We start from the raw sequence: 13,213 nt of genomic DNA on the forward strand, positions 1-13,213 counted from the left end.
ATGTTACATGGTTTCAGTCATGTCCAACTCTCTGTGACCCTAAGGACTGCAGCCTGCCAGGCTCCATTGTCCATGGGATTCTCTAGGCAAGAATACTGGAGTGGGTTGCCATGCCCTCCTCCAGGGGATCTTTCTGACCCAGGGATCAAACCCACATCTCCTACGTCTAACCTGCATTGGCAGGTGGGTTCTTTACCACTAGTGCCAACTAATATGCACATGTAACCAAAAAGATATATAGTTCAGGTACAGGTGAGTCCCAGAAGGAAAACACAGCTGGGCGAGTGGATTTTAGAATAAGTATACATTCAGTGGACAGGAAAGGCCACCCTAAGGCCACCTAAGGAGGCGACACTGTGGCAGACCACTTAAGGAAATGAGGAAGGAGCTGCGAGAATATCTTGGGACAGAATGTTTCAAGCAGGGAACACAGCAAGTGCAAAGTCCTTGATGAATTCCTGGGCTGCTTGAGGAACAGCAAGGAGAGAGTAAGAAGCAGAGTGAGACTAGTAGGAGTGCAGAGCAGATCTCAGGGCCAGCAAGCTTGGGAAAGGTCTCTGGAGTTTCTACAATAATTGGCTGGATTTTGTGGCAAGTGTAATTTTTTGTAGTCTGCAAAACATAATTCAAAAGTAACTATTTTTAGTCCAAAAGTCTTTATTTTTCTGTCTTATTAAACTTTATCTCAGTTTGATGCTCACTGGTTAAAAACTGGTCCAATCAGTTTCAGGTCTACTTGATCATTTCTGGATTTTCCTGTCATCCCAAGTTTAAAATCAATCAATTCTTTAAAACACACACACGCACACACACACACACACACACACACCCCAAAACTCCTTTTTCTGCTTCTCTCTAGAGTAGCATTTAATCATTTAAGTTTCCAGATATTTAAAAGACAGCGCCTCTTGGGGAAGGAGGGGTACTGATCTAACTTGTCATTCCTCAATTGCCAGCACTGACATCGGCAGAATGTCTGATCCTGTCTGGTTCTCAGAGGTTGTCATCTCTCTGGATGGCATCTGTTGAGATGATCACATCCCCATTTAGTCCTTGCTCACAATCTCTTGTGACATTTTGCCCACGTGGTACCCTTTGGCAAAACTCCCTGGCTAACTGGTTTTCTCTTTCACCTAGCTTTGACAGTCCTCTAAGGAAAGAAATCCAGCTCTTGTCTTAGATGGCAGGATGCATGGTAGGGCTCCCCTGCCCACCTCTGTTCAATGGCATCCCTCTGAAGTTTTTGCGCTGAGTCACAGTAAAGTGGTAATGGAACTTTCATAAGGGGTCAGCCTCCAAATTTCAGATGGAAAGTTAGCACAAGATCTCTTCTACTCTCAGATCACCCTAAACTTATCTAGAAATTTGGGGTTAATCCAAAAAGTGTAGGTGTGACACTATCTTCTTATTTTAGAAAAAGGTTGATACTTATCTATTTCATTTCCCTCAAATGGCACTCATATCCCACCCCAGCTGAGAGAACTGTTAGAGAGTGATGAGGGAATGGGTGGGGAACATCAAATCTTTCCCAATTTACATCTGGATCAAGGCTCTTGTATTTAGAACAAAAACATTGGGCCACCTTGGTCCTCTAATTGTGGCATTCTGAGGCAACAGAGGACTTACACCCAAAGACCTGGATAGGGATGGTCATAGGACAAAAAAAAAAAAAAAAAAAACTGTGAGGGGAAAACTAATATGTCACAATATATATTACCACATTTGTAACTACTGACTTTCTAAATGCACTTGGTCAAGAAAAAGGAGCACAAGCAAGACAACTTTACAAGTACGTCTCTGTGGATTCCATCAGTTAATGGACTATATCAGTTAGCGTGTGATGAGGAGACAGAAACCACACAGTAAGCCCAACAGGGAATGTTTCATAAAAAGAATTATTAACAATTACATGAGTGCATGCTAAGTTGCTTCAGTCATGTCTGACTCTCTGAGACCCTATTGACTGTTGCCCACCAGGCTTTTCAGTCCATGGGACTCTCTAGGCAAGAATACTGGAGTGGGTTGTCATGCCCTCCCCCAGGAGATCTTCCGGACTCAAGTACTGAACCCATGTCTCTTAATTCTTCTGCATTGACAGGTGGGTTCTTTACCACTAGCACCAACGATTACAGGTGGTTAACAATAAAGGGAGAAAAGGAACTAGCAGGAAAACCCCAGGACTTAGGGAGGGTAACCAAGGAAGGACAAATTTGGAAGGGAAAGTGCCAGGAACTACTTTCAAAGGTGAGATTCAGACCTCATTGACTTGCTTTTCGTTGCTTTTTTTATTATAATCATACAGAGTGGTCTGCCTGAGAGGATCCTGCTCTTCTGCCTGACTGTTAAAGTGCTTATGTTCAGGACCCTGTCCACCAGTGGGTGGCAGGAAAGAATAAATCAACACATCTCCTGCCCCAGGCTTGCCATTCTAGGAGATATTTGGAAGACTGGTGGCTTTTTAAACTTTGTTTCTTCACTTCTCCCCATCTCTGTTCTATAAAAGGACCTGGCATCCAGACCCCGATAAGATGGTTATTTTGAGACATTAGTCTGTGTTCTTCTTGGTCTTCTGGCTTTCCAAATAAAGTCATATTCCTGGCCTCAGAACCTCATCTCTCATATTCATTGGTCTGTTGTGTGGTAAGCAGAGTGAGCTTGGACTGGGTAACATTTGGGAGTGCCCACAGGAAACACATGGCCAGAATGCAGGGGCTGAGGCAGGGTAGCTGCTGCCTGAGATGCCTGCAAGACTAACTGGGAATCTATCTGCGTGGATGCTACCAAAACTTGACAGAAGTGAACTCCACAGTATAATCATCCCTTAGTATCCCGGAGGATTGCTCCTGGGACCCCTCTGCTCACCTCTCCCTGCTAAGATACCAAAATTTGGAGATGCTCAAGTCCCTTGTATAAAATGGCACAGTATCTGCATATAATGTCCACACATCCTCCTGTATACTTTAAACCATCTCTAGATTACTTACAATTCAATGTACATGCTGTGCAAATAGAAGTAAATACAATGTAAATGATATGTAAATAGTTGCCTGTGTACTGTAAATTCAAGTTTAGCTTCTTGGAATCTTTTTGATTTTTTAATATTTTTGATCTGCAGTTGGTTGAATCTGTGGATGTGGAACCCATGGATCCAGAGAGCCTAATGTATGTTCCTCCCCCAAGCACCTGTGGTATCAATGGAAGAACTACAGCATGAACAACAGAAGAAACCAATATACCAAAACAGGAAGAGAAGACCCTTCCTCCTTTAGTTTCCCTCCAGCGCCCTCTACTGACAATGTTTTACATGGCGCCAGTGGTGAAGGAGTAATCCTTAAAGAATATATAGTTCCACCAACACCTCAGAGGCATGAAAGATGAATTTGGAGTTGAGAGGCAGTATGTTGAATACTAACATGTGAGTGAGGTACCGCACTCATGTGATCAATTGGGTGTTTACAGTGGTCTGTAGAAGAGCAGTGATTGAGAGTCTGTTGGGTACCGGGCACTGTGGCATGTGCTAATGTATAATGAGGAACATGACAGACCAAAATATCTGTCCACCTAAAGCTTGCATATGGGATGGAGACAGACAGAGATTGCCTGAAGTTAAATAAGTAAATAATAAAAAAATACAGATAACAGTTGGTTCTATGATGAAAGTAAACAGAGGGCTATAATAGAAACTAAGAAGGGGTCCTTTTTAGAATGGGCTGACAGGAAAGACCTCTCTGAGGAGGTGACAACAATTATGAATAATTTTTAAAATAGGCAAAGGTCTCTTGTCTGGAGCACCCTTCAAGTTATTCTCTGCCTGTTATTATCTACTAAATAATATCTTTAAAACTATTTAACAACTCTGTAAATTGTAGATAATCAATGCAACACAAATGAATGTTCACTATAAATATGCAAGTGAATTTCATAGGATTTTGTTCTGTGAAAGTGAAATTGATTTCCCTCCAACCCTGCCTCTGTAACAGTGTTTTGCATATATTAAGCAAATTTACTTTTAGCATTTCTGATGGCCTATATATGTAACTGCTCTTTGGAATCTTCTTTTATTCCATTGTAACATCTTACTGGTTCTCTCATTAATTAACAAGTGAAATCTTCAACATGTATTAATTTTACATTCATATGAGAGTCATAATTTACCTTTAAAAAATAACAATTTTGGGGGGAAGGCAAAGTGAGTAAAGGGGGTCAACTGTATGATGATGAATGGAAACTAAGTGGTAAGCATGCTATAATGCATAAAGAAGTCAAAATATAACATTGTACACCTGACACTTATATCACGTTATAAAACAATGATACTTCAGTTTTTAAGAAAAGATCCTTTAATACATTTAAATTCAAAGAGTCTAGTGCTGGGGTTCCCTCAGCCCGGGGCCACCAGCCTAATATTCACAACACATCAAGACTGAATGATCTGATCACACTCTCCACTACTTCATTATTTGTGTGTTGATAACACATGCCCAGAATCACATCTACAAGATGGGGTCAAAGAAGAACACAGGCTTTTAGTTTAGAGGCTGATGCAGTTTGCAGTTTTATCAAAAGTGCTCATGAAGTCAAAGAGATACTGATTTTTCTACCACTGTTGGCAGTTAAAAGAACATTTAATAGGACTCTTTATAGATATTTTTGAGCCCAAGATAGGGTTGTGCTTATAGAATCTTAGAATTTTAAAACAGTATAGAAAATTTAGAAATCATCTAGTTCAATCCCCCATCTTACATATGAATTAAGCTGGTCAGGAAAGCCCTAATGATTTGTTCAAGATCAACAACCAATTAACTGCAAGCTGAGATATAACCCAGCATTTTCCTTCTTAGTCCCATACTTGTTCAACCACCAGGAAGTTGGAGCCAACCAGACCTTCACAAGAGATTCCTGAAAATGTTACCCATACCTTCTTTTCTTCACACATAAACACTCACTCTGAAAAAGAAAGGGAGAGGTGGTATCAGTGAGGGATAGTACATGATAAGGAAAGAGCTTTGGGTTCAGATATAGTCATGGTTTTTCATCTGGTTTTACTACTTATTTGTATTTGAGCTTTAGCATCTTCATCTGCACAGTGAGCATAAACTATTATTAAATAATAATAAGTGGCCTTACTGGATTAATAATAACCTGTATAAAGTACCTGGAATATAGTAGATGCTCAATAAGTCACAGCTTTATTTTATTGAAGTATAATTGCTTTACAATGTTGTGTTAATTTCTGAAGTACAACAAAGTGAGCCAGCTGTATATATATATAATCCCTCCCTCTTGAACCCCACTCCCATTCACAACTCTCCACCTCAAAATCACAGCTTATATTAAGTTGTTGACAAAATATATTAAAATAATAATCTTGTTGTTCAGTTGCTAAGTCATGTCCAATTCTTTGTAATCTCATGGACTGCAGCATGCCAGGCTTCCCTGTCCTTCAACTATTTCCCAGAGTTTGCTCAAACTCATGTCCATTGAATTGGTGATACTATTTAACCATCTCATCCTCTGCAGCCCCCCTCTCCTCCTGCCCCCAATCCCTCCCAGCATCAGAGTCTTTTCCAATGAGTCAGCTCTTCACATCAGGTGGCCAAAGTACTGGAGTTTCAGCTTCAGCATCAGTCCTTCCAATGAATATTCAGGGTTGATTTCCTTTAGGATTGACTAAGCTCCTTGTAGTCCAAGGGCGTCTTGAGGGTCTCCTCTAGCACTACAATTCAAAAACATCAATTCTTTGGTGCTCAGCCTTCTTTATGGTCTAACTCTCACATTTGTACATGACTGCTGGAAAAACCATAGCTTTGACTATATGGCTTTTTGTCAGCAAACTGATGTCTCTGCTTTTTAATATATTGTCTACGTTTATCATAGCTTTTCTTCCAAGGAGCAAGCGTCTTTTAATTTCATGGTTGCTGTCACCATCCGCAGTGATTTTGGAGCCCAAGAAAATAAAATGTCACTGCTTCCAGTTTTTCCTCTTCTATTTGCCATGACAATAGAAGGGACCAGATGCCATGCTATATAAACCCCTCACTCTTTGCGGAATGCATGGTTGACAGTACTGACATTTTAATAATTTAGTATTTTCCTGTGTAAATGAAAGTTACACACATACCCACATATAGTTGTCTGTTTGAAAAATCCATCTTTTTTGAATGGACAATCGGCAAACATAAACCAACTCCACCAAATCAATATTCCCTCTATCTTCCACTATTTCATTTGACTGCTTGAAAATAATTCTTATGTCTTTAGACATATTCTGCTTATTTTCAAACTGCCTAAAGTGAAACATGAAACATTGTATTTTTAAAAGTATGTTAGGCCCTGGAGTATGAGACAATCCAAGTGAAGGCATAGCTCTGTCTGCCACATTCTCTACAAAAGTGATCAGCCCCTTGGAGTGGTAATTAATCAAGGCTCACCCTCATTGATAAAAATAACTGTTTAATGCTTTATAGTGAACAACAGGCTTTCACGTACTATATAATTTTAAATGTTCTTAGCAAACTGAAGAGAGGATGCTATGTCCTTCCTATGGCAACAAAAGCAGGGTTAGGAAAGACGTCCAGACATACTGGCTCACTAGATGAGGAAATTTATTTTGCCGTTGTATTAGTTTGCTAGAGCTGCTGTGGCAATGTACCACAAAATGAGTGGGTTAAAACAGCAGGAATTTATTGTCTCACAGTTCTGGAGGCTAGAAGTCTGAAATCAAAACCTTGGCAGGGCCATTCTCCCTCTGAAGACACTACGGAAGCATCTGTTCCAGGCTACTCTCCTAGTTTCGAGTAGCCCTTAGTTTATGGCAGCCAAACTAAGATCATGGCATCTGGTCCCATTACTTCATGGGAAATAGATGGGGAAACAGTGGAAACAGTATCAGACTTTATTTTTTGGGGCTTCAAAATCACTGCAGATGGTGACTGCAGCCATGAAATTAAAAGACGCTTACTCCTTGGAAGGAAAGTTATGACCAACCTAGATAGCATATTCAAAAGCAGAGACATTACTTTGCCAACAAAGATCCGTCTAGTCAAGGCTATGGTTTTTCCTGTGGTCATGTATGGATGTGAGAGTTGGACTGTGAAGAAGGCTGAGCACCGAAGAATTGATGCTTTTGAGCTGTGGTGTTGGAGAAGACTCTTGAGAGTCCCTTGGACTGCAAGGAGATCCAACCAGTCCATTCTAGAGGAGATCAGTCCTGGGTGTTCATTGGAAGGACTGATGCTGAAGCTGAAATTCCAATACTTTGGCCACCTCATGCGAAGAGTTGACTCTTTGGAAAAGACCCTGATACTGGGAGGGATTGGGGGCAGGAGGAGGAAGGGACAACAGAGGATGAGACGGCTGGATGGCATCACTGACTCAATGGACATGAGTTTGAGTGAACTCTGGGAATTGGTGATGGACGGGGAGGCCTGGCGTGCTGCAATTCATGGGGTCGCAGAGAGTCGGACACGACTGAGTGACTGAACTGACTGAACTGAAGTCCAATCTTCATAAGGCCTTCTCTCCCGAGTATGAGTCTGCTGTCTGCATCCAAATTTCCCTTTATAAGGACACTAGTCATTGGATTTGGTCCCTGAATGACCTCATCTTAATTTCATCATCTGCAAAGATCTTATTTCCAAATAAGGTCAAATTCACAGGTACTAGGGGTTACATGACTTTTAGAGGTACACAACTCGATTTGTAACAATTGCCATATCTTTCCTCCTTTTAGCCTTGTCAAACACACTGGTGACAAACAGCATTCATTCATTCACTCATTCATTCATAAACATTTGACTGTGTAGGAATATAGTCCCTAGCTCAAAGGTCGGAGAAGGCAATGGCACCCCACTCCAGTACTCTTGCCTGGAAAATCCCATGGATGGAGGAGCCTGGAAGGCTGCAGTCCATGGGGTCGCTGAGGGTCGGAAACAACTGAGCGACTTCACTTTCACTCTTCACTTTCATGCATTGGAGAAGGCAATGGCAACCCACTCCAGTGTTCTTGCCTGGAGAATCCCAGGGACAGGGGAGCCTGGTGGGCTGCCGTCTATGGGGTCGCACAGAGTCGGACACGACTGAAGATACTTAGCAGCAGCAGCAGCAGCTCAAAGGTGTTGTAGTGAGCTGCAGATTCTAAACAGCATTTACAGAGCGAAAAATTGTACGTACAAAGGTTAGGAGACACATAGTGAACTTGAAGAGGGCTTTTCTCTTCCTCTCTCTGTGTACCTCCAGTACTTTGAATAGTGCCAGTTTCATTCAATAAGTGATTGTTGAATGAACATAAAGTTATTGCATGCCTAAGGAACAGCGATTCCCTTGTAGTTTAGTCCCTAAAGAACCTGCCTGCAATGCAGGAGACCCAGGTTCGATTCCTGGGTGGAAAAGATCCCCTGGAGAAGGAAATGGTAACCCATTCCTTGCCTGGAGAATCCCATGAACAGAGGAGCCTGGCAGGCTAGTCCATGGGGTCGCAAGAGTCGGACACGACTTAGTGACTAAACCAAGAACAGCAAGGCCTGAAGTTCATTGTCCTTAGAGGGGTAGGCAAAGTCCCCATCGCAAAAAGCCCTGTAAACCGCACTAGGTGTAAGAAAGGAAGGCTGACATGTTGACAACAGAGATAGTATTGAGGAATTTCAGGGATGCCTGGCACCACCCTCCGAATTAATTCTCTTCTCCAGAGCTCATACAAAGATCCAGTACCGCTAGGGCCACAAGAATGAGAAGGGAGCCAGCTCTATACACTCCAAAGTAGGGTTGGGTTCTCCAGCTAAAGCTGGATGGAAACGCATGTTTTGGGCTCTAAGTCGATGTGGAGCCTCCTACTCTGCTCTTTCCACTCCATCCTGCCCTCACTCATTCCCCGCCGGATTCCCCCTCCGACTCCTGGAAGATATCGTGATGTCTCCACGCCTTCCGCTAACCCCGCGGGAGGAACCCCCGAGTGCGCTCGGGTTCGCCGGCCCCGCCCTCCTTGACTCCGAAACGCAGCAAGAGCGCACGCGCGCCTTCACGGGCAGAGCGCGAGCTCGCGAGCTCCCCGCATCCCCGTGCTCATCCGGGTCTCAGCGAGTCTCAGCCAATGGTGGACGTTCACAGCCCCCGAGGGCGGGGCTAAGCCTTCCCTCACATGGGGCCTCGGCTCACTCTAGGCGCATTCAGGCAACCGCGATTTGTTGGCCATGAAAAGGGACAGAGGCAAAGTGTCCAGCGTCTGGGAGAGGACCAATGGATTTGACATGGAGCAGCTGCCGCCTCCTAGAAGCGACTGAAATGCAAGCTGATTCCCCAGTCGGAGCGGCTGTAGTAAACACACTTCAGAAACGTGAGGTGCCGGTGGTCACGTGGGGAATGCGCCCTCCAATGAGGAGCCGAAGGCGGGGCTGAAGCCGCTGACGCGGCGGTGGCGGCGGAGTCACCCGGGCAGCCTCGGGACGGGTCACCGGCCGGCAGCGGTCCAGCGGCCTCGACCACCGCCTTGCGTGCTCTGTCCTCACTTCTCTTACCCGGGCCGAGAGGCAGCGTGGCCGACAGTGACTGAATTCTCTCTCATCCTTGTCGGTGGCTCGCCTCAGGCGGGGCCGTCTGCTCCTCAGGGGCCGCCTCGGTGGGCGAGGTTTCCGTGCAGAGAACCTCTTGGGGCTGCCCGCGCCCGCGCGGGCCCTGGTGGAATCTCGGGCTTGTGGAACTTGGTCAGCCTCCGGAGGTCCGGGGACCTCGAAGTTATGCGTCTTTTCCAGTCGTTGGCGGCGGGTGCCGGCTCCTAAAGGGCGTCACACGGGGACTCCGCTGACTGGGCAACCTCCATTCATCTTCCAGCTGCGCCGCCAGCGCCCTCTCCCTCTCCAGTCCCCTCCTCGGACTCATCTTTTCCTTCCCCTCCTCTGCTTTCCTCACTCCTTGGGTGCGGCGATTCTCCTGCGTTCGGAGGTGTCGGTTATGAGCTGGACCCTCCTACCCTGAATTTCTCGGCGGAGGAGCTCGGCGGCGCCGCACCGCGCTCCCCTCCCTCGCCCCCGGGATGGGGGTGAACGCCGTGCACTGGTTCCGAAAGGGGCTCAGGCTTCACGACAACCCCGCCCTGAAGGAGTGCATCCAGGGCGCCGACACCATCCGCTGCGTCTACATCCTCGACCCCTGGTTCGCCGGCTCCTCCAACGTGGGGATCAACAGGTGGCGGTGAGTCAAAATCCTGTGGGAAATTGATTTCGCTGTTTTAATGAATCAAGACTTTACATGCCATCAGCCAGACCTGAGAATTGAACTCTTGCACCGCCTTGCCCGTACTGTTTTAATTATTGCAGGTGCTCTAAGCATTAAATAGAAAGGACTTAATACTGAGGCGAGAGAGTTCCGGCAGCCAGAAACACCTTGGCCTTCAGGTGTGAGTTACGTGTCTCTGCGCTCGTAGGAATTCTTTCCCTGGATTTATGGAGAATTCTTAGTGGTGGAGTTAAAGAAACACCCTTCCAGTTCTCAGTGGCCCGTGTGTTGATTTCCTTGGCCTCTGTGGCATTTGGGATTGCGGTCTTTACTGTTTACGTTTGTGTGTTAACTCATAGTATGGAGAAAATCATTCATTCAGTAGAGTCCCCTCCAAATCTAGTTTTCTTCCACCTTGAGGTTGCCAGAGAAAAAGCAAGGGAAACATTTCTTTGCTCAGCTCTTCCTCTCAACTCCTCCTTGTGGTTGGCTAGACAAAGCACAGTTTTTCTTTCTAGGCAAAGTATAATCCTTCCAGGATTTAGAGCGCAGGAAGAAATCTTAGAGAAGCTTTATGATCTTTTCCTGAAATGCCAGGCCAGATGATTATTAGGCCCCGTGGTGGAAATGAAAGCATTGTTTCAACAGAGTATTGATCACCTACTGTATAGCAGGGCTTCCCTTGTGGCTCATCTGGTACAAAATCCCCCTGCAAAGCGGGAGACCTGGGTTCTATCCCTGGGTTGAGAAGATACCCTGGCAAGGGGAAAGGCTACCCACTCCAGTATAATGGCCTGGAGAAATCCATGGACTGTATAGTTTTTGGGGTCGCGAAGAGCCTGACACGACTGAGCGATTTCACTCATTATCACTCACAGCCACAGCTTTAAACTGTATACCAGCCACAGCTTTAAACACCAGGGATACAGTAATGAATGAAACAAATAGAAATTCTTGTCCTTTTCTAGCACATGTCCCAGAAAGTAGGTAGTAATGTAGTGATGATAAATGATGTGCGGAAATACAGCTTTTTGTGTACAAGGGAGTGGGATTGGAATCGGGAGTTTAAAATATGAAGTGAAGTGAAGTGAAGTGAAGTCACTTAGTCGTGTCTGACTCTTTGCGACCCCGTGGACTGTAGCCTACCAGGCTCCTCTGTCCATGGGCTTCTCCAGGCAAGAATACTGCAGTGGGTTACCATTTCCTTCCCCAGGGGATCTTACCAACCCAGGGATCAAACCCGGGTCTCCCACATTGGAGGCAGACGCTTTAACCTCTGAGCCACCAGGGAAGCAGGAAAAACTCAGAGAAAGGGACAGTTGAGCAAGATAATGAAAGAAATAGATTACAAATATCTAGGGAAAAGCATTCCAGGGAGAAGGAACTCTAAGAAAAAGGGCCTGAGGTGGAATATGCTTAACCTTTAGAAGGAGCAGCAGAAGAAACCAATGTGACTGGAACAGAGAGAGAAGAATGGTAGTGTATGAGGTCAGAGATGTAATAGGGCCAGACTGAGTAGAGTTTTATAGGCAGTTGTCAAGATTTGGGCCTTTACTCAGACGAAAATGGGAATAATTTTAAGATTATGAGCAGAAAAGTGATGTGATTTGACTGAAGGTTTTTTTTTTAAACTTCTCTGGCTGTGGTTCTGAGAACAGACCAAAATTGTGGGGTGGAGGTGGACAGGAAGCAATAAGACAGGTTAGGAGTCAATTGCATTCATCCAGGTGAGATATGATAATGACTTGGACCATAGTGATTATGGTGGACATAGGGAGAAGAAGTCAAGTGCTGAGTATATTTTGAAGGTGGAATTCACAGTATTTATTGACAGATCTGGTGTGAGAGAAAGAGAAGGAATTAGGAATAGTTTCAAAATTTGAGAAACTAGAAGGGTGAAACTGATCTTTGCTAAGTGGTCAGTTGAAGAAGCCATTGAGAGGGTGATTTGAGTTTTCTTTTGAACTTGGTTAGTATGAGATATTTATTACACATCCAAGTGGAGATAGCAGATAGATAGGTCTAGAGTTAAGGTTAGAGATCCTGGCAGGAGGCATAAATTAGAGATTCATCACTTTATAGGTAACATTTAAAACTATTAATCCATTCATTCATTGACCAAATATATGGTATGCATCTACTATGTGCTAGACACTTTTAGGTGCAGGGCATTTAAACAGAATAGCTAAAAAATCTCTGCTGTGTTGAAGCTACATTCTAATAGAGCCGTGAGACTATATGAAAACATTATGTAAATTTGTGTAGATAGAAAAGAACTGAGCCCTGGGTACTTGAATGTGTTTAAATTGTGAACCTGTGGAAGAAGTAGCATAGGAGTTTGAGAAAAAACATCTGGTAAGATAAGAAAACCTGAAGATAATGGTGTCATAGAAGCCAAGTAAAGGAGAGTGGCTCAAAGAAAATGTTTGACCTTTGTCAAGTTGCTCATCATGTGAGATGAGGACTGAAAATTGAAAATCATATTTAGCATTTTGAAATCATAATCTTGACTAAAGTGGTTTCAGTAGTGTCAGGGTCAAAAGCCTTTTTCGACTGGCTTGAGAGAGGCTGAGAGGAGAGAAGGTGGGCATAACTCACATAGATAGCTCTTTTAAGTTTTCCATTAAGGGGGGATCAGAGAAATGGTGTAGAAGAAGGTGAACTCAAGAAAAGATTTTTTTTTAAGATGAGAGAAATTACAGGATATTTGTGTTCTCATGGAAATAATACAGCAACTGTATATAAAACATTTTCATTAGCAGAATTGGTGTCATCATTGATTCTGGAAAAAGATAATACTGTTATATATTCTAATCTATTCATATCTTAACAATAATATAGTAATAAGTCTCTCTTCATAATATTGTTAGGAGAATTAAATTAGTTAAAAGATGTAAAATGCTTAAAATGTAAGTGGTACTAGGAAGTGCTTATTTGCTGTTTACTCTTAAATTGAAAGTCTTAGGTAAACAGTATCTACTTAAATGCCTACAGTCAGTTTCTT

General features: G+C 43.8%; 1 protein-coding gene across 3 annotated transcripts in view; it reads left to right on the forward strand.

Moving 5' to 3' along the window:
- Window positions 1-9,134: 9,134 nt before the first annotated feature.
- The window catches only part of CRY1 (cryptochrome circadian regulator 1), a 96,025-nt gene continuing 91,946 nt past the window's right edge, over window positions 9,135-13,213 (forward strand). For all 3 annotated transcript variants that reach the window (XM_027541881.1, XM_027541880.1, XM_027541879.1), the window contains exon 1: window positions 9,135-10,185. In XM_027541881.1, the coding sequence (XP_027397682.1) occupies window positions 10,028-10,185 (158 nt within the window). In that variant the 5' untranslated portion in view covers window positions 9,135-10,027. The remainder of the gene's footprint in view (window positions 10,186-13,213) is intronic.

The sequence above is a fragment of the Bos indicus x Bos taurus genome, chromosome 5 (genome assembly GCF_003369695.1).
Source record: "Bos indicus x Bos taurus breed Angus x Brahman F1 hybrid chromosome 5, Bos_hybrid_MaternalHap_v2.0, whole genome shotgun sequence".
Classification (NCBI taxonomy): Eukaryota; Metazoa; Chordata; class Mammalia; order Artiodactyla; family Bovidae; genus Bos; species Bos indicus x Bos taurus.